The 19907-nt window shown below is 50.3% G+C and overlaps 2 protein-coding genes across 3 annotated transcripts; one reads left to right on the top strand and one right to left on the bottom strand.

Moving 5' to 3' along the window:
• The first annotated feature begins 1998 nt into the window (after positions 1 to 1998).
• On the top strand, positions 1999 to 10151 carry Tor1a (torsin family 1 member A). Its single transcript, XM_076843084.1, has 5 exons — positions 1999 to 2234; positions 2493 to 2758; positions 4904 to 5079; positions 5173 to 5300; positions 8796 to 10151. Exons 1-5 carry the CDS (start codon positions 2054 to 2056, stop codon positions 9044 to 9046), a joined length of 1002 nt encoding a protein of 333 aa, XP_076699199.1. The 5' UTR covers positions 1999 to 2053; the 3' UTR covers positions 9047 to 10151.
• Positions 10152 to 11785: 1634 nt separating this feature from the next.
• Positions 11786 to 18892, bottom strand: Tor1b (torsin family 1 member B). Of its 2 annotated transcripts, XM_076845258.1 has the most exons (5): positions 18658 to 18892; positions 17900 to 18165; positions 16029 to 16204; positions 14194 to 14321; positions 11786 to 13949 (listed from the first exon to the last, which is right to left on the bottom strand). In XM_076845258.1, exons 1-5 carry the CDS (start codon positions 18854 to 18856, stop codon positions 13708 to 13710), a joined length of 1011 nt encoding a protein of 336 aa, XP_076701373.1. In that variant the 5' UTR covers positions 18857 to 18892; the 3' UTR covers positions 11786 to 13707. The 2 variants fall into 2 exon arrangements, with proteins under 2 accessions (XP_076701373.1, XP_076701374.1); XM_076845259.1 differs by lacking the exon at positions 11786 to 13949 and having other exon boundaries at positions 14202 to 14313.
• Positions 18893 to 19907: the final 1015 nt, after the last annotated feature.

Below are 19907 nucleotides of genomic sequence, written 5' to 3' on the forward strand. Positions count from 1 at the left end.
AAAAAATAAAAAAATGTTTAAAAAAAAAAAAGAAAAATTGATTTGGGTGCAGTGGCACACACCTGTAATTCCAGTGACTTGGGAGACTGAGGCAGGAGGATCCATCACAAATTTAAAGCCAGCCTCAGCAACTTAGCACAGCACTAACCAACTTAGTGAGACCCTCTCTCTAAATGAAAAAAAAAAAGAAAAAGAAAAATTAAGCTGAGACAGTGGTGCACATCTATAATTCCAGCTACTATGGAGACTGAGGCAGGAGGATTGCAGGTTTGAGACCAGCCTGGGCAACTTAGACCTTCAGGGGGCTGAGTATCTTCATGATGTCCACTGTCAGCAGGTTGACTAACACCTGGGTAGGCCACACCCAAGGGCACAGTAAGAGAAGGGGACACACACAAGGCACTTCCATGGAAGATTCTATCCTAAACAGGGCAAGGGGTTATTACAAAGGAACAGTGAGCATAGCTTCACCCATGGGGTTGTAGCAAGACACACCCATGCAGGAGACACTGACCCTTGAACCCAAGAAGGGTGGGGAAAGCTCTGTCACATTTCTGTGACTGAGCACCTCAGCACCCAGCCCAGCCCGGGAGTGTGTCTCAGTCATGTGTAAGGTTAGTCTCCCACATAGACCCTGTTTCAAAAAAATAAAATGGGGTACAGAGATAGTTCAGTGGTGTGCTCCTAGGTTGTATCACTGATACCACTAAAAAAGAAAAACTGCATTTCTTATCACTTTTAAAACAGTGATGGAATTGAAAATGATACCCACCTCATTGTTTGTATTATATTTCTTTACATTAAAATCAGATGATGTTTTCAAAGCCTGGGGTGGAGTAACTCAAATATAAAACCGAATTACTAAGATAGATTTTTCTCCTTTAATTCAAAAGACATGGACCTGCCCCAGCCTGTCAAGTACCTTCCCAAACTTGCTGCTATTTTCCCTGAAGCATTGACACAGGCACCACAACAGGGAAGGAGCAGTCTGTTGACTCCTGAGCTGATGTAGGGTGGGTGCTGTGGCTACAGGAATTTGGCTCCAAGGTCAGATCTGAGCCCTGCTCCTGGTTAATTGTGTCCTTGGACAAATCCCTTTCCCTCTAAATCTATTTTCTCATCTATAAAATGGAGAATATCCAGCTCTAGTAGCATGCAAGGTCACAGAGGCAGGAACCACATGTGCCTCATTTTTTTTTTTTTTTTTTTGTTTGAATACATGAGGACCTGGGTTTCATCCTTATCACCACCACAACAAACCAAAAAAAAAAAAAAAAATGTTAATTCTGCAGAAGTCACAATTAAGAAGAGTCTGAGACATTACAACTAAATGTGGTGTGCAAGAAAGAATTAAGTAAAAGTAAGGGAATGTGAATAAACTACAGACTTTAGTTAATCTACCAGTGGTTCATTAATTGTAACAAATGTAGCATATAAGATGTTAATAATATAAGATTTTGGGCTGGGGATGTGGCTCAAGCGGTAGCGCGATCGCCTGGCATGCGTGGGCCGGGTTTGATCCTCAGCACCACATAAAAATAAAATAAAGATGATGTGTCCACCGAAAACTAAAAATAAATAAATAAATATATATATATATATAAAACTCTCTCTCTCTCAAAAAAAAAAATTAATAATGGATGGGCTGGGGTCGTAGCTTAATGGAAGAGCGCTTGCCTAGCATGTGTGAGGCCCTGGGTTCCATTCTTAACACCACAACTTTTAAAAAAATTAATAATGGAAACTAGGGGAGATGGTATGTGGGAACCCTCTGACCTTCTCAATTTTTCTGTAAACCTAAAACTGTTTTTAAAAACAAAACAACAACAATAAAAACACGTAACTATCAGCCGATATCTACAAAGAACATTTCAGAAGAGGAGGTGCGATGTCTGGGGCTGCCCTTAACAAAGATGGCGGCCTCCCACCCCAGGGGCGGGACTGCCCCAAACAAACAGGGCGGCCACTGCGGGGCGGAAGCGGAAGCGTGCGGCTGGCGGTCGCTCGGGTGCAGGATCGGCGCAGGCTCGCGCAGGGCGGCGCGGGTCCGGGCATGAAGCTGGGCCGGGCCGTGCTGGCCCTGCTGCTCCTGGCGCCGTGGGTGGTGCGGGCGGTGGAGCCCATCAGCCTGGGGCTGGCCCTGGCCGGCGTGCTCACCGGCTACATCTCCTACCCGCGCCTCTACTGCCTCTTCGCCGAGTGCTGCGGCCAGAAGCGGAGCCTGAGCCGGGAGGGTAGGCTCGCCGGGCGGGGGCCGGGGCTGCGGGGGGCTGCAGGTGGCACCGCCGCGGCGGCCGGCCGCACTCTGCTCGCGGGCCAGGGACCGGGCCCGGGGGAGCCCGCCGGGAGGCTGGAGCGCGGCCCGGGCGCCCCCGGCCGCGGCCTCGGGTGGGAGGAGCCGGCGGGGTCGGTGCTCGGAGGAGCCCGCGGGCCTGCCCTGGCGGACTCGGCCACCTCTCCTGCCCTCCCCCGACTGGCTTTCTTTTTCCCAGCACTGCAGAAGGATCTGGATAAGAAACTCTTTGGACAGCATCTTGCAAAGAAAGTGATTTTAAACGCTGTGTCTGGTTTCCTGAGCAACCCGAGGCCCAAGAAACCTCTCACGCTCTCCTTGCACGGGTGGACCGGCACGGGGAAAAATTTTGTCAGCAAGATCATCGCCGAGAATATTTACGAGGGCGGTCTGAACAGTGATTATGTCCACCTGTTTGTGGCCACGCTGCATTTCCCCCACGCCTCGAACATCACCCTGTATAAGGCAAGGGCAGAAATTTGGAATCCTTCCTGGATGAAGCTGGGTGTGGGGTCTCTACTGTGAGCTTTGGGGGTTCCCTGTTGAAATAAGTGAGCCTGAACACGGCACCATGTGTCAGTTCCCCTTTGAAAGGTGTGGAAGTTAGAGTTGAAATTCCTGGTCATTACACATCAAAGCTTTGTGGTGGTTTCTGAAACTAGGCCCAGTGATAGATAGTAAGCATAGACATAGGTTTTTTGAAATGGAAATGATTAAATCCAGTTTGAAGGTTGTCACATGTCATTCATTTTGTGCAAAGGGAAGCATGTCTAGAGAGGCCTAAGTTTGCTTGAACTTCCCTGCTGCTAAGTGCTTTTACAGTTTAATTCCCTGAATAACCAACCACCCAGGCTCTGGCAGTGACACCTAGACTCAAATCTTGACACTCCCTCCTACCAGCTGTGTAGCCTTGGGAAAGTCACCTGACTTCTCTGAGAAACAGGGTCTTCATTACATAATGGTGCTTGGGAGAATTCAGTGAGCTGTCAGTTATGTAGCATGGTGCCTGGCACTTGAGGTTTAAATAAGTGCTGTTACCTTTTAGGATGCATGTGACAGACCTGCAAAGTAGGCAGAACAGTCAGGTACTTAGCCCTCACCACCTGAACACAACTGCCTAGGACTCCTGAGATTCTGGACTTCCAGCATTGAAACTGGACAAGTTCTAGGCCAATTGGGATGAGTTGGTTGTCATAGTTAGGATTGAGGCACCTCCATCTTAACAACTGACTTTGGGCAGGTTGACCTCTCCATGCCTGCATTTTCTTATCTGTCTGAAAGAGAATGCGGTAGTGTTGTCCTGATGGCTTTGGGTGGAACGGTAACATGTTGTGTAAATGGTGCTTTGAATAGTGTCTTGCCGGACACTTTTTTTTGCAGTGCTACAAAAGGAACCCAGGGCCCCGTGCATGTTAGGCCTGTGATCAACTGTCTACATTGGCTTAGCATAGTGAGAACACCTTGGCTGATAGGGGCCAACAGAGCAGGGAGTCCTGTGTAAATAGTGACATAGTGAGCTCAAGCCACTTCAGGTCTCCAGAGGTTCCTGTGTAAGTAGAAGCTAGTTCAGACCTACAGGGCAGGATTGCTGCTTAGATTAGATACACACAGGGAACATTGTAACCACAGTCACAGTAGCCAAGGATAACCCGGAATAATAATAAGACTTACAGTGTAACTTCCAGAGTCTTCCTTAGAAAATAAATAGCTCATTTTCCTACCTCACCTGGAGGGGAAAAAATATCTGTGGATTTTATAGAATCATAGCCTAACTTTCTGATAAAAAAGCTTCAAGGGGTCTTATTCCTTACCTGGAATACCCTGGACTGGGGTGTGGCTCTGTGGTAGAGCCCTTGCCTAGTGTGCTCTAGAGCCTGGGTTCCATTCCCAGCTTACACAAAAATAAGTACCCAAGTGTGTTCACAGGGTATATGGTGAGGCAGATTAGTTCAGGAACTGTTCCAGAAACTCCGACGTGCTGCCTCATCAGGCTGTCCTCTAAGTGCTGCGCCCTAGGGTTCAGCTGCCTCTCCTGAGGGAGCTGGATCACTACATTTCCATCTATAAGTTGGAGCACTGGCGCTGGCCATGCTGCCGAGTAAGGGTGGAGGTCACTTAGGTTCTCTCTTCCAGAAAGACTGGAGTACACTACACGGTGTGTGTAGCTCACTGCCATTTGGGGACCAAGAACCAGCATCTCACTGTGTTGGCCTGGTCTCCCAGCAGGAGTCTTCACTGGGGTGAGGGGCTTGGAGTCAGGCAGGGCTGGGTTCAGATCCTGCTCTGCTACATACTGTATAATCTTGGGCATGTGGGTTAAGCTCCCTCTGCTTCCACGTCCTCATCTGTAAGCCAGGTATGATGGTGCCCCCTCCCTGGAGTGATCGTGAGGAAGAAAGTGCATGTCAGGTTCTTGGTGCAGACCTCCCAAAATGCACCCATGGTTCTCAGTGGTGGAAGTTGTCCTACAGGGCTAGGGTGTGGCTCAGTGGTTGATCACAGGCCTAACATGCAGGAGGCCCTGGGTTCCTTTCCTAGCACTGCAAAGAAATGGTTGTTTCCGTTGCACTTGCTGAGGGCTCTGAATTGGCTCTTCCCCTTGCAATCCAGGACCAGTTACAGCTGTGGATCCGAGGCAACGTGAGTGCCTGTGCGAGGTCCATCTTCATCTTTGATGAGATGGACAAGATGCACGCTGGCCTCATAGATGCCATCAAGCCTTTCCTGGACTATTACGATGTGGTGGATGAGGTCTCCTACCAGAAGGCCATCTTCATATTCCTCAGGTGAGGTCCCGGCTGGGACATGGCTGAAGGGCTGGGCGCGCGCCCGTGGGCCTCCGGAAGCCCAGTCCCCCCCTCACTGCAGCTGTCTTACAGCAATGCTGGAGCAGAGAGGATCACAGATGTGGCTTTGGATTTCTGGAGAAGAGGGAAGCAGAGGGAGGAAATCAAGCTCAAGGACATGGAACACGCCTTGTCTGTGTCTGTCTTCAACAACAGGAACAGTAAGTGGGCTGTCCGCGCCAACCGTCTCCTTCAGAATCCTGCACCCTTAAGTTAGGAAGCATGAGCGCCTCCATCCCCGGGAGCTGTGTAGAAATCCACTTCTCAGTCCCCTTCCAAGTCAGAATTCCTAAGGGGAATCTGGTGACAAACTCCAGGTGACTTTTATGAACACTAAAGTTTGAGCAGTACCATTTTCAACAAAGAGGGAAATTGTTGAAATTTTGAAAATTAGTTTTCTTCAGCTAAGTATTTTCTCTATAGTGGAAAAGAAGAGGAGACCACTGTGGGTGGCTGGTGGGGACTGGTGGGGACAGGGCCTCAGGAGGCCCCTTCCTTTCTCAGCCTCCCGTAGAACTCAGGTCCTGTGTCTGAGAACACGGCGCCAGGGCAGGCCGTCCAGCCATAGGCCCCGCTCCCACCTGCACATCGCCTGTAGTCTCACAATCCCCTTGGTGAGGAGGTGGCTGTTTTCTCTACTTGCAGATGAGGACCGTGAAGCACAGGCCATTATGTATATTTGCTTCCAGAACCTGAGCTTTTGACTCCTGGCTCAGCTACCTGTCCTGGCAGTGTCACAGAGACCTTTGACCTTGAACCCTGGGGGTTTCAGGCCATGCCAGGGCTGACTCACTGGCTGAAGACTTTCGCAGTGCCCTTTGCCTGGTCACATCTTTACTCGGGTTCTTGAAGAGACAAAACAGAGGGCGTTGGCCTTGAGTTTTTTGGGGGTTTTTTGGTACCAGGAATTGAACCTAGGGGCACCTAACCACTGAGCCACATCTCTAAACCCTTTTGGGTATTTTATTAGAGATAGGGTCTTACTGAGTTTCTTAGGGCCTCGCTGGCTTTTGAACTCGCCATCCTCCTGCCTTGGCCTCCCAGGTTGCTGGGATTACAGGCATGCGCCACCACGCCTGGTCCAGAAAGCCTTGTTTGAAACATGGTTGCTAAGAAATTCATACTGGAATTTCAGGAATAGCATGGGGCATTTTATGTGAACTTATATAAGTGTAATATTACTGAGGAAAGACAAATATTGTGTAGAACGTTAAGAAGTCTCTTTCATGCCAGAAGATGCGAGCGGGCACCATGGGAACTGTGACCTCCGGTGGTCATGACAAGGCAGTGCTGAGACCACACTGGCAGGGCGCACAGTGGCTGCAGGACAAGTGTGGCCACTGGGCAGACCTGGCTTGGCCACTGTGGACAGGCCTTGGCGGGAGCTGAACGCTCACTGCGCAGCAAGTGGGCAGGAGGCATTCTTGCCCTCAGACCTTGTGCTGTGATGATGATAAAGATGGGGGGATGTGTGCATGCGTGTGTGCTCACTCAGTAAACACGCACACACAGACACCCACATCCTCCGCCGCTTGGGGAAAAAAAAATAAGAAATGGTTTGCTGCTGGGATAAGTTCAAGCCATACTTAGAGAGCCGAGAGGTTTCAAGTGAGGAGAGGACGCGGAGGGTTTTGGGAGGTGATGACATGCCCCCGGTTCTCAAGGGATCCTGGCTGCTGTGGACAACAGATTCTCTGGTGTGGTAGCCATGGAGGTGCTAAGGCCTGGTCAGATTCTGGGTGCAGTTTCAAGGTAAAAGCCAGATTTCCCGCAGGATTGTTTGTGGGCATGAGAGAAGTATGAGGCTTGAGCAGAAGGAGGGTGGGTCCTGCCGCTGGGTGGAGCAGGAGGAGCAGGCTTGTGGGGACCACAGGATCAGTGCGTCCTGACTTGGTGTCCCAGCAGGGATGTGGAACAGACGTGGCCCGTCCTAGGGACACTCCAGGGAGCTATCTGGCTGGGAAGATAGCTTTGGGAGTCAGCAGTACGTGTCCTTTGTTCCTCTGGAGCTGGGGGATGAACCAGCCCCGGCCCGTAGACATTTTATTATTGTGGGGTGCTGCTGCTGGGGCTGGAACACAGGGCCTCACTCTTGCTAGGCAAGGGCTCCACCACTTGCTGCAACCCCAGCCCTTTTTATTTTTTGTGACAGGTCTCTCTGAATTTCCCAAACTGACCTCAAACTTGCAATCCTCCTGCCTCAGCCTCCTGAGGGGCTAGGGTTACAGGTGTGCACCACTGCACCTGGCCCAGTAGGTGGTTTTTAAATCACTGGTTCTGCTGGACACCTTCTGGGCCTGTGTAGCCAGGTCCTTGTCATCATTGCTGTGCTCAGAGGTCCCCTTTTTCTCTGGGCCCTGCCCAACCACCCCGGCTGCCTGGTTCACTTCATGGTGCCTAGGGCTTGGCCCTGTGGGAAAGTGTGTCTCTCCTGGTTGATCGGATGTCTCCTCATCCCTGGTGGAAAGCCCTGTGCCAGCAGCGTCTCTGGCTGGCTGGCTGGCTGGCTGGCTGTGCTGTCCCTAGGACCCAGCACACACCTGCTGGGTGAGCCATTCCACTTGTTAGTGTGATTACTTTCTGTGGCCACGTTCTCCTCCCCAGCCAGCCGGGCAGATCTACTGAGAACCAGTGGTGTGCGAGGCACTGTTGGGAATGGAAAGCTTACACTCCAGTCTTGGCGGAGCTGGCATTAGGGGCAGAGTTACAAGGAATAACCAGCCAAGCAGCAGGGTGTGGAGGATCGTGGGCAGTGATGAGCAGTGGGTGCTGTGTCGTATGGGAGGGAGTACCCCCTGGATCAAGAGTCCCACAAAGGGCTGGGGATGTGGCTCAAGCGGTAGTGCGCTCGCCTGGCATGCGTGCGGCCCGGGTTCGATCCTCAGCACCACATACAAACAAAGATGTTGTGTCTGCTGAAAACTAAAAAAAAAATAAATATTAAAAATTCTCTCTCTCTCTCTCTCTCTCCTCTCTTTAAAAAAAAAAAAAAGAGTCCCACAAAGCCAGGTGTGGTGGTAGGTGTGGTGGTATGCACCTGTAATCCCAGGGACTCAGGAGGTTGGGGCAGGAGGATTGCAAGTCAGAGGCCAGCCTCAACAATTTAGACCTAAGCAACTTAGAAAGACCCTGTCTTAAAATAAAAAGGACTGGGATGTGGCTCAGTGGTTAAGCACCCCTGGGTTCAATCCCTGCTGCCAAAAAAAAAAAAAAGGTCCCAGGACCGGGGAGGGCTAGGCAGGGGCAGGGAGACCCTCTGGGAGAATGCCTGGCAGAGCCGTGCCCCTGGGAGTGCAGTGTCACATTCGCATTTGGGTGCTTGAGGGGTCCGGCTTTTGGCTCTGGGATGCTCTGCACACTTGGGCTGCACTGCAGCGGCAGTGAGTTTCTGCCCTCTGCTAGTCCAGATGCCAAAGCTCCAGCAGAGTCCAGGTTTCCAGGACTCACCCACTCCTGCACCACCTCTGCTGGTCCCAGGGTCCCTGGGACACTGACCTTGTGTTGCCAGGCGGAGGTGCTCTGCATCGTCATCCTGCCCCTGCTGTCGTAGAAGAGTCACAGCTTGTGGGTGTTCGGGCAACCCCCCAGTGGGTGTGTGCTGGGTGGACGGACTGGCAGGTGGCTGGTGGCAAACAGCATCTTTTCCTGTTTCCCAGGTGGTTTCTGGCACAGCAGTCTGATTGACCGAAACCTCATTGATTATTTTGTCCCCTTCCTGCCCCTGGAATACAAACACCTGAAGATGTGCATCAGGGTCGAGATGCAGGCCCGCGGCTATGAGGTTGACGAGGATGTCATCAGCAGAGTGGCTGAAGAGATGACCTTTTTCCCCAAGGAAGAGCGTGTTTTCTCTGACAAGGGCTGCAAGACGGTGCACACCAAGCTGGACTATTACCTTGATGACTGACGGCCCACGCCAGGCTTTGAGAGGAACTCAACACTCAGTCTGCCCCTGCTCCTTTCCAGGGAAGAGGAATCAAATGGATATTTCCAGGGTGCAGCAGGAATTCTGGGCCTGTTCCCTCCCTGGAAGGCCACAGTGCCCTACCTTAAGAATCCAGATATGGACAGGAGGTGTCTGGAGCCTTCAGAGGAGAAAACTGCAGCTCCCAGCCCACCCACTCCGGGACTCGTGATTTTTTAAAAATTATGTTTTAATTTCACTTATTTCTGTTTCAAGGAACGATAAATAAGTTTTACTGAAAATGTGATAACTTTATTTAAGATGGTTTTTAACATTATGAGAACTTTTTTCAGATTCTAAGTTTTTGGCTTTGTGTGATTTTTTTTCAAATCCTCATCATTACATACCGTCATGTCTACTGCATTAAGAAAACAGGCTGAGCACGGTCCTTGGCCTCTGCTCTGTAGGATGGCAGTACAGGGGACACCAGCGCTATCCCGGGATGACCAGAACCAGCCCCACCAGGGCCAGGAAGTGTGCAGACAGAAGGAGGAGTATGGCAGAGGACCCAGACCTGCCCGCAGTAAGCCCCACGTCCTCCTGGGGCTTTCAGCTGGGAGCAGTGGGGACAGTGGGCACTATGGGGACAAGCTTGGTCATACTGTGTGCACTCGTCAGAACTTGAATGTTTTGAAAGAAACATCCAGAGCCTGGCACACCCGCCCGCCATCCCTGGTTGAAGAGGGAAGATCAGAAGTCTGAGGCCAGCCTTAGCAGGAGAGTGAGGCCAGAGGAGACTTAGTGAGGACAGTAGTGAGCCCCACCACGGGAGGAGAGCTGGGATACAGCTCAGTGTGGCAAAGCGCCCATAGCAGTCGTGCTAGTGTGATACCCAGTACCACCCCACCCCAAAAAAGGGAAGAAAAAGACCCTCCAGCTCCCCACTTGTCAGCCCCGCTACGTCTCCAAACGAGCTGCGCTTCCTCTGCTGGTTCTTCAGTTATGATGGATTTTGCCATATTCTTTTTAAAAACTCCCTCATGGTCACTAGTTTTGTTATGTTGAATGAGAACTCCCCACATCTAGGAGAGCTTAGCTGCCCCTCCGAGAAGGCCAATAGTGTTATCTATAAATGCTACCATTTTACAACAGAATTTTGAACTTTTGGTTTCTTTTTCTCTGGGTGGTGCTGGGGATGGAGCTCAGTGCCTTACATGTCCGAGGCGAGGGTTCTCTGACTGTGCCATGTCCCAGCCTTGCATAGTTTGTGGATACAATCGAGTGTGCTGGAGACAGGAGCTCACACATGCTCACCACTGAGCCACACCCGCAGCCTTTTGAGTATGGTTTATAAAGGAAAACCCTTCACCAGAGGCCTGTGTGTGGAGGCTGAGTAAAGACGTAGCAAGGCAGTTCTGGTGGGAAGGAAGTGCAGTCTGACCCTCACCAAGCTGCCAGGGCAGTGCACTTCAAGGGCAGGACTCACGGAGCTCCTGGCACCCAGCTGAGGTGTCAGGCAGGAGCTCAGGGCTCCAGGAAACAAGCCATATTGTGCCTACCTACAGAGGGGCAGGGCTCCCCAGGAAGGGTCCAGCAGGCTTAGAAGATGGCTGGAGGGGCCGAGGTGCTCAACAGCAGAGCCATGCTCATGTTCAAGCCCTGTGTTCAGTTCCCGGCATAAAAACGATCGATGCTGGCCTGGCTGCTGGGCTACTGTGGGAGCCCCTGCCTTAGAGCTACCTCGCCTGTTTCTAGGGTGGCCTGGTCTCCCTAACATGGTTCAAGTGTCCCTAGCAGTCACAGATGAGCTCTGATCATCTCTCTGAAGATGGCAGCCCTGGCACCTGTAAGGCTTTAAATAGGAAAAAAAGAGGTCCTCTGACATCATTTTGCAAAGTTCAGTCTCAGTAGAGGAAGCAGTTTGGGGTGAACAGAGACTGCCTTAGGCCAGACCAAGGAAATAAGTCTCCTGTCAGTTGAGCACCTTCAACTGGGAAATGGAGGGAGGGGGCAGGGCGATGAAGAGGGGTGTGAGGGCTAGGGATGTGGCTAAAGCGGTAGCGCGCTCGCCTGGCATGCATTATGGCCTGGGTTCGATCCTTAGCACCACATACAAAGATGTTGTGTTTGCAAAAAAAAAAATTAAAAATTCTCTCACCTTTTTTTTTTTTTAATATTTATTTTTTAGTTCTTGGCAGACACAACATCTTTGTATGTGGTGCTGAGGATCGAACCCAGGCCGCACACATGCCAGGCGAGCACGCTACTGCTTGAACCACATCCCCAGCCTCTCACCTCTATCTTAAAAAAAAAAAAAAGAGGGGTGTGAACTTTCTAGAAACTTTCCAGTCCTGTGAAGAGTCCATGTTATGATCTCAGTGACAAGATCACTGCCAGGTTAAGTGTGGTTAAGGTAAGATCTGAGTGACAACCAGGTTGTGTCCTAGTTCTGGGTGGGAAGAGCCAGCAGAGGAATTTCCTCACCTGAGTTAGGGTCCTGGGGCTTCAACTTTTCCTTCCTGCGTCAGCCTCAGGAGGATGTATTTTCTAGAGTGAAGCCCACCTGGGTCCCAGGGAGCTAATTCTGGGGATAGCCACTTTTGAGACAAATCTTGGCTGTGAGATGCAGGCTGCCAACCCCCACACCTGGGTAAGGTGTGTCTAACCCGAGATGTTGAAAACCTTTATTCTGCGCTGACTTTGCCTCCACATATACTAGGGGTAAGAAGAAAAAGCGACATCTCACAACATAGTATTTAGGTTTTATTATTTTCTATTCAGTAGTCAATTCAAGTTCTTGTCCATATCTCATGAAAGGCTGGGCTTTTCCAAATCAGCAACCACAGTCCAAAGGTGGCCCACATGTGTGGAATTTATTGCGTCACTGTAAACAGGAAACCTTGTCTCCTCCAGACCACAGGCCCAAAAGGTTATAAAAGAAAGGTAACTTAGCTCCAATGTAAGAACAAGTCCTGAAACTCAGGAGCCTCACCTTGGCATCTTCATTTATTGGGTGGTGCTGGGGAGGGAACTCAGGGCCTCATGCATGCGAGGCCAGCACTTTACCCAAGCCACATCCCCAGCCTACAGAGGTGTTTGGGGGTGTTTTTAGATATTTTTTTAGTTGTCATTTTACCTCTTATGTGGTGCTGAGGATTGAAACCAGCACCTCCCATGTGCTAGGCGAGGGCACTCTACTGCTGAGCCACAACCCCAGCTCCCACTGTGGTGTTTCTTAAAGACTAAATGTGATACCCCAGAAGGCATTTCCACGTTGCAGACTCTTCATTCTTGCACATTTCATACATACAAAAATGTTACCCAGTGTTTCAATCACGTGTCTAGTTATATCACCGCTGTGGGTCAGGCAGAAGGATCCTGCTGGCTGGAATCTCACTCTTATTTCCCAGTGACCAGGGCCATCCAGGGGTCAGCATCAGATGACATCCAGACCAGCCACCACTCAGATGACCTTCTTTGATCTTCAATTGTGACCCTATCGTACCTTGTACTTAACAATAAAAACTCATACTACTTCCCTAACATAAAATATAAAAATAAAAAAACCCATACTACTTAAAAGTACCTGAGAATAAGCAATTATTCTATTTTATGTCGTTCCCAGGTTTTAAAAATACGCCTATCTTTTTCTGGGATGGGTACAGGGATTGAACTCAGGGGCACTCGACCACTGAGCCACATACCCAGCCCTATTTTGTGTTTTATTTAGAGACAGGGTCTCACTGAATTGCTTAGCGCCTCAGCATTGCCAAGGCTGGTTTTGAACTTGTGATCCTCCAGCCTCAGCCTCCCAAACCGCTGCGATTATAGGCGTGCACCACAGAGCCCGGCAAAATACACTTATGTTTAAGGAGGTGCTTAAGTATTTTGCTCCCTCCACAATCAGGCTCTGCAGGCCCGCACAGCCCAGAGCACCTACGGGTCCTGCTGAGCACATGCGGGTCCATGATTCACATGTGAAGTGTAACAGGCAAATGTAGCATGATGGGGCTGGGGAAACCTGGTAGTGGCGTGTCTGGAGGACATGGTATAAGGAGCTGGCAGGCTTACCAAGCGGACAGTGGGAATTCCAAGGCCAGGGCCAGACCCAAGGGACTGTCTGGATCCTGGTCTGCTTACAGGGCCTGGGTGCACCTTCACCCTTAGGATGACAGTCCAGCCCAGGACAAGAGTAGCCGGTGTGCAGGGCCACATCCTCCTCGCCAAAACCATCTGCACCTGCAGGGCCACTGACGTTAACTAAAAATACTACCAGCCAGTGAATGTGCTCTGTGCAAAGAAAAAGCAGAGCAAGATGACTTTGGCATGTGAAAACCTGATGCTCCCAACTGTAGCAGGGTCCCTGGGGCCCTTGGTCAAAGCACTGGCTTGAGAGGCCCGGCCATGGGTCACCTCACGCACAGCTGTTTGCAGGCACTTCCGTGAAGGTTAATAATCGTGCATATGAAGGATTCTAAAAGCTCACATTCAATTGCAAGGAACAGCTGAACTGCCATCATGTCGCACACAGGACAGATTAGTGTCTTTTCAATAGTTAACTCTTAGAAACTTCTAGATCCCAAGTTCACAGGTGCAAATATGCAGAACCTTGAAGAGGTCTTCAAAGTGCTTCTGAAGGATAATGTCCGGGTGTGGGTAAGCACTCAGTGGAAATCTAGTCGCGACTGAACGGTCTTGCAGCCCTTGTCTGAATAGATTTTCTCATCTTTGGGGAAAAACGTCATTTCCTCTGCCACCCTGGTGACGATGTCTTCATCTACAGCAGCACCACGGGCCCGCATCTCTGCCCTCACACACATCTTCACGTGTCTGTACTCCAAGGGCAGGAAGGGGATGAAGTAGTCGATGAGGTTTCTGTCTATCAGCCCACTGCGCCACAGGCCACCTGCAGAACAACACAGAGCTGTCTCCTGCCTGTCACTGCCACCTGGTGGAACTCCACACCTGATCTCAGCCTGCAGCATGTTCTTCACGTCTTCACTCCTGGCAAGAGTCTGTCAGGTGTGCAACCCCTGCTAAGGCCCTAGGGAACCCCATGACAGCAGAGCCCCTAGCAAGTAGGCTCTAGGGCTCTGTAAAGACTCAGCAGAACAGACAGCACCTGCTGGCTCCTCGCCCTGGGGACTCACTGTGTTTATTGTTGAAGACTCCGACAGACAGCACAGGTTCCAGGTCCTTCAGCTGGATATCTTCCCTCTTTCTTCCTGCCCTCCAGAAGTCCAGAGCTGTCTTAGTTATGAGGTCCCCACCTGCATTGCTGGGTTGGCCAGGGAATAGATCAAATCACATATCAAGACTTCTATGTTTCATCAGGAAATGAACCTGCTCCAGGGTTTATTTATTTTTCTGGTGCTAGGAATGGAATACAGGCCTCAAGCATGCTAAGCATGCTATGCCACTGAACTCCGCCCCAGCCCTAAGCTTCAGCCTTTCTTGGGGTGCAGCAGTTGAACTCAGGGTTTCATGCATGCTTGGCAAGTACTCTACCACCAACCTACACATCAAGTCCCTGAAGCTTTCTTCTTAGACCAAATTTACTAAATGCTACTATATACAAAAGAAACTGCCCTCAAGGAACTTAAAATTTGTTTCTGTTTTGTTTTGCATATTGAAGATTAAACCCAGGGATGTTCTGAGCTACACTCCCAGCCCTTTTTAAATTTTATTTTGATTTGGGGTCTTGCAAAGTTGCTGAGGCTCACCTCAAACTTTCAATGCTCCTGCTTCAGCCTGCAGAGTCACTGGGATTATAGGCATGCACCATTTGTTTCCTTTTTATTACTATTATTAGTAATTAATTTTTTTATTTTGGTATGGGGATTGAACCTAGAAGCATTTTGTCACTGACCTACCCCCACCCCCCGGCTTTTCTTGGTACTGGGGATTTAACCCAGGGGCATTTAAGCACCTAGCCACATCCCCAGCTTTTTAAAATATTTTACTTAAAGACAGGGTCTCGCTGAGTTGCTCAGAGCCTCACTAAGTTGCTGACACTGGCTTTGAATCCATAATCCTCCTGCTTATCCTCCCGAGCCAGGCCATCCCCAGCCCTTTTTCTTATCTTTTTATTTTTATGGTTAATTATTTTCAGAACATAATTTTAATAACAAATACCTCCACACATTTAGAAAGCTCCTCTAGGATCCTGGTGCCTTGCTCTTCTCACTACACCCCTCCCCTATTCGGGCCAAGGACCCCACAAGACTCTCCACCCACATCCATGGGCTCACCTACACCTCCCCTCCCCCTCCCCCATGCACTGCCCCACCCAGTGGTTCCCTATCGCCTCTCCAGCCAGGGCACCCACCTACAGACCACCCCTGCACACTGGCTTCCCCACCTGTGGCCCTCCTCACTGCTCCAGGCTGGGGCACCAGGGGAAAACAGTCCATGAAGGCCACCAGAAGAGCTGCGGAAGCCCAGTGGCCACTATGGCAGGGCCAAGTATAACCTGGGCACCATGGAAAGGATGGTGACTCCGCCTCCCAGGAGGGCAGCAAGGACAGGGACGGGAGCAGCGGAAGCCCTGGGATTATATACAGTCTTCGTTTTTATTTTGAGACAGTTTTGCTAAGTTGTTTAGAGCCTTGCTGATTTACTGCGGCTGGCCTTTAACTTGTGACCCACCTGCCTCAGCCACGCGAGTTGCCAAGACCAAAGGCGTGCACCACTGCCCAACACCATCTATGTCTTCATAGCTTTCTGGGATCGTGCTGTGGTTTTATAACCCTCTGAGACAACACACAGTTCCAAATTGTCTGTTAACAGCAATTATTTCCTCAGCTCATTCACGCCTGCCCATTCTATGCCATGCTGATTACTGGTAACCAAAAAGTAAAAGTAACTTTTACCAGGCTGGCAATTCTGTCCCTGATAAACAAAATGCAGGTGGTCACAAGGACCACATTCTTGCACTGGGAGAATGGAGGACTCGTGTGTCCCTGAGAAACCACTGCTGGCTGACCTGAGAAAGATGAAGATGGCTTTGCAGTAGGACACCCCATCCACCTGCTCATAGTAGTCTAGGAAAGGCTTGATGGCATCGATGATCCCGGGGTGCAACTTATCCATCTCGTCAAATATGAAAACCGAGCTGGCGCAGGCACTCACGTTTCCACGGATCCACTTCTGTAGCTGCTCCTAGACAGACCATGAAAGAGGTGGCAGAGGCTCAAAGGCCTCACCCAGGGAGCCCAAGCACTACCCTGTTCCTCTGCTCTAAAGGACCAAGGAAGGGGTTCCTGGGGCTCTGTCACCTTTTTCAAACCATCAGAAGTGTAAAGGGTAGGGGGACGCCTGGGGTTGTGGCTCAGTAGAGCGCTCGCCTAGCACATGCGAGGCCTTGGGATCGATCTCAGCACTACAAGAAATAAATAAATAAAATAAAGGTATTGTGTCCAACTACAACTAAAAAATAAATATTTTTAAAAAGAGTAAATTATTGGGCCAGGGCTGTGGCTCAGCGGTTGAGCACTTGCCTCCCATGTGTGAGGCACTGAGTTCAATCCTCGGCACCACATACAAAAAATAAATAAAAGATACTATGTTCATTTACGACTGATAAAATATTTAAATAAAAAATAAATTATTTATGTTAAAAAAAAGTGTAAACGGGCACAAAGATAAATGCTGAATTGCAAAGACATTTTTCCTACCTCAAATGTCATGCTTTGACTTCTTAAGGATCTAAGAGGTAGAAGACATAGGAATATTTATCCTTCCTGCTGACCACCCCATAGTTTTCACCTCACATTTGAACAAAACCTCCAGTCAATATTGCCACATACACTGAGGAATAAGGTACTAGACTAAGGCTGTTTAGTCTTAGATTAAGACCAAGACCCCAGACTAAAGCAAAGAACTGACCTAGATGACATTTCATGAAAAGTCTGTCCCTATGCTGCTGGCTTTTTTTTCTTGTGGTGCTAAGGATAAAGCCCAAGGCTCCTGGCACACTAGGCAAGTGCCCTACCACTGTTCCTCACCCCCAGCCTTTCTTGAAAGGCTTTCTTGAGGCTTTTCTTGAAACAAAAACACCCCAGCAACAAGTTCTCAAACCCAAAATGTGAAAGAACTTGACCATGAAAGCCCCCCAGATACCCCTTCATCTATTTTGCCACATTTCAAGAGATTTACAATACAATTTGAAAACAAGAAAATTGTTTCTTCCTTTTGGCAATCTTCCCTGTCTTAGAGCTTGAGTGGAAAATACTTTCACTTCCTAGTTCAGTTAAGTTTCTATTTCCCATTTTAGTTGGCACCTAACAGCAGGAATATTAACCTTAATAATGACACATTCATTTAGAAAACATTTAATACCTTATATATGGAAAGAATATCTCAGAGAAACACTCATGAGGCTTTCTTTGAGCCAAGACAAGGACTTGAAGGTCGGGAGAAACAAGGTATAAAAACCATTTAAGAGGGGGAAAAAAAATTCTCTAGTCTACCTTGCAAAATGCAGGGGTACAGCTGAGGCCCCTGGGGGGACAAGGAGCATTAAAAGAGGCCAGGACCATGCTAGCCATTGAGACTGTGCACTCACTGTAGAGGGTAGCTAGCAGTTTAAGCTTTTTTGGGCCCAAAGGCCACACATATTTTGAGGAGCAAGTCATCTTGCCTCTCTTGGCTCCATCTTTTAATGGGAATTACATCACCTACTCTGCTGGACTTCTAAGGAAAGATTTACAGGAGATCTTCCTAACCCCCTGGAGTATAAGGAGCCTTAACTCTGGGGCTGTTGCGATGCAAAGACAAGAGGAGGCCAGAGTTAGCAGGCAGGTCACCCAGGCCACTCTGAGCATCCTGCGAGGAGGTAAGGGTGGGTTCTCTTACTTGGTACAGTTTAATCTTCTGCTCATGAGGGAAGTGCAGAGTTGATACAAACAGGTGGACAAAGTTGCTCTTCAGGCCTTTTGGGTGAAGATTTTCAGCCACAATTTGACTGACAAAATTCTTGCCTGTGCCAGCCCAGCCGTGCAAGGACAGGGTCAGTGGTTTCTTGGGGGTTTTGTTGTTCTTGAAGCCAGTCAGCGCCTTGAGAATCACTTCCGTGGCCAGATGCTGTCCAAACAGCTTCTGCTCCAAATCCAACTTGAGGGCTGCGGGAGCCAGGCCCCGGACAGAGAGAAAAACACACGTTAAAAATGCATCAGAGAAGCGGCACTTTCCCAGCTGACCAAAGCGAGAGGCAGGCTCAGCAAGCGATCCGGCAGCGACTCTGCCTACCCCGGAGCCAAGGCTGAGGCTGACCCGCAGGGGCTGGAGCCAAGTGATGCCACCTCCGAGGAAGTGCATTAGGTGGCGGTTCTGCTTAACCCTACGCGTCTGACCAGGAAGCTAGATGGCCTCTTTCATCCAAGGTCGGACCACCTCCCGGCCGAGCTGCAGGCTACTCTTCCGCCATCCCCGCGGGCTTCCAGGCGGCGCGGCGCGGCAGGCTTGGCTTGCAGGGCTGCGGGGTCGCCGGGGCGGCCGCGCCTCGCGCGCCGCTCGGAGCCGGGCCCGTGGGCCGCGGCAGGTGCGAGGGGCCGCGGCGCGCTGTCGCAGGCCGCTTCCAGCAGGGCCATCTCCCGCCCCGCCGCGGCACGTACCCGAGGCGTTGAGCGGCTGCTCGTCGCGGCAGCACTCGGCGAAGCGGCAGTACAGGTCCTTGTAGGAGAGGTAGCCCGTGAGGGCCGACACGGCCCCGATGGCCAGGCCCACGCTGAGGGGCTCGAACGCCGACACCGCGTGGGCGGACAGCAGCAGCCACAGCGCCGCGGCGCCCCCAAGTCGCCCCGCCAGTCGCATCACTAGCCTCCAGCCTCAGCCGCCGCGCCGCGCTCGGCCGGCCCACCCGCAGGCGCACTTCCGGCGTGCGCGTCACTTCCGCCCCGCAGTCCCGCGCTCTGGCGCCACGTTGGTGAGGGGCGGGGAGGTGGGTGCGACGCCGGCCGTGTCCGAGGCGGGAGTGCGTTCCGGGGGGCGTGGCTTCCTGGAGCCCTACTTACGACCTTTATGCGTTTTCCTTTCTTTTTCATTTTCTTTTCTTTTCCCTTCCCTTTTCCGGTGCTGGGGATGGAGCCCCGGGCTCAATTTCCCAAGTGCTTCTTTGCTTTCCCCGGGCTCCATTTTCATCATGGCCTTCATTTTCGATTTTACTGGACATTAGACCCGATTTACCTAACTACACTATCTACATAGCTTTAAATCTGGCTTCAGTGGGATGCCAGCAGGTTCCCTTGTGGCTTTGAAACTTACATGTTATTTTTTTTTCTTTTTCCCCTTCCCTAAACTTCTCCTCTCTGATCATCTTTTCCCTAAACTTCTCCTCCCTGATCATCTTTTCCCTAAACTTCTCCTCCCTGATCATCTTTTCCCTAAACTTCTCCTCCCTGATCATCTTTTCCCTAAACTTCTCCTCCCTGATCATCTTTTCCCTAAACTTCTCCTCCCTGATCATCTTTTCCCTAAACTTCTCCTCCCTGATCATCTTTTCCCTAAACTTCTCCCCTATCATCCTTTCCCTAAACAACTTCTTCCCCATCTCCTCCCTGATCAGCGTTTTTTTGTTTGTTTTTGTGTGTGTGTGTGTGGTGGGGGGGGTACCAGGGCTTGAGTATCAGGTTCACAGGACCACTGAGCCCCATCCCCAGCCTTATTTTGTGTTTTTTTTTTTTTTTTTTTTTTTTTTTACTGGTTGAAAGCAATAGAAATTTAATATAACTCTGGAGGTCAGAAGTCTAAATCAGACAGACTGGCCTAAAATCAAAGAACCAGCAAGGCTGCATTGTTTCTGGGAAAATCCAGGGGAACATCTGCTTCCTTGTCTTTTTAAGCTTCTTTCCCATGCTTCTTGGCT

This window comes from Callospermophilus lateralis, chromosome 2 (assembly GCF_048772815.1).
Source record: "Callospermophilus lateralis isolate mCalLat2 chromosome 2, mCalLat2.hap1, whole genome shotgun sequence".
Classification (NCBI taxonomy): domain Eukaryota; kingdom Metazoa; phylum Chordata; class Mammalia; order Rodentia; family Sciuridae; genus Callospermophilus; species Callospermophilus lateralis.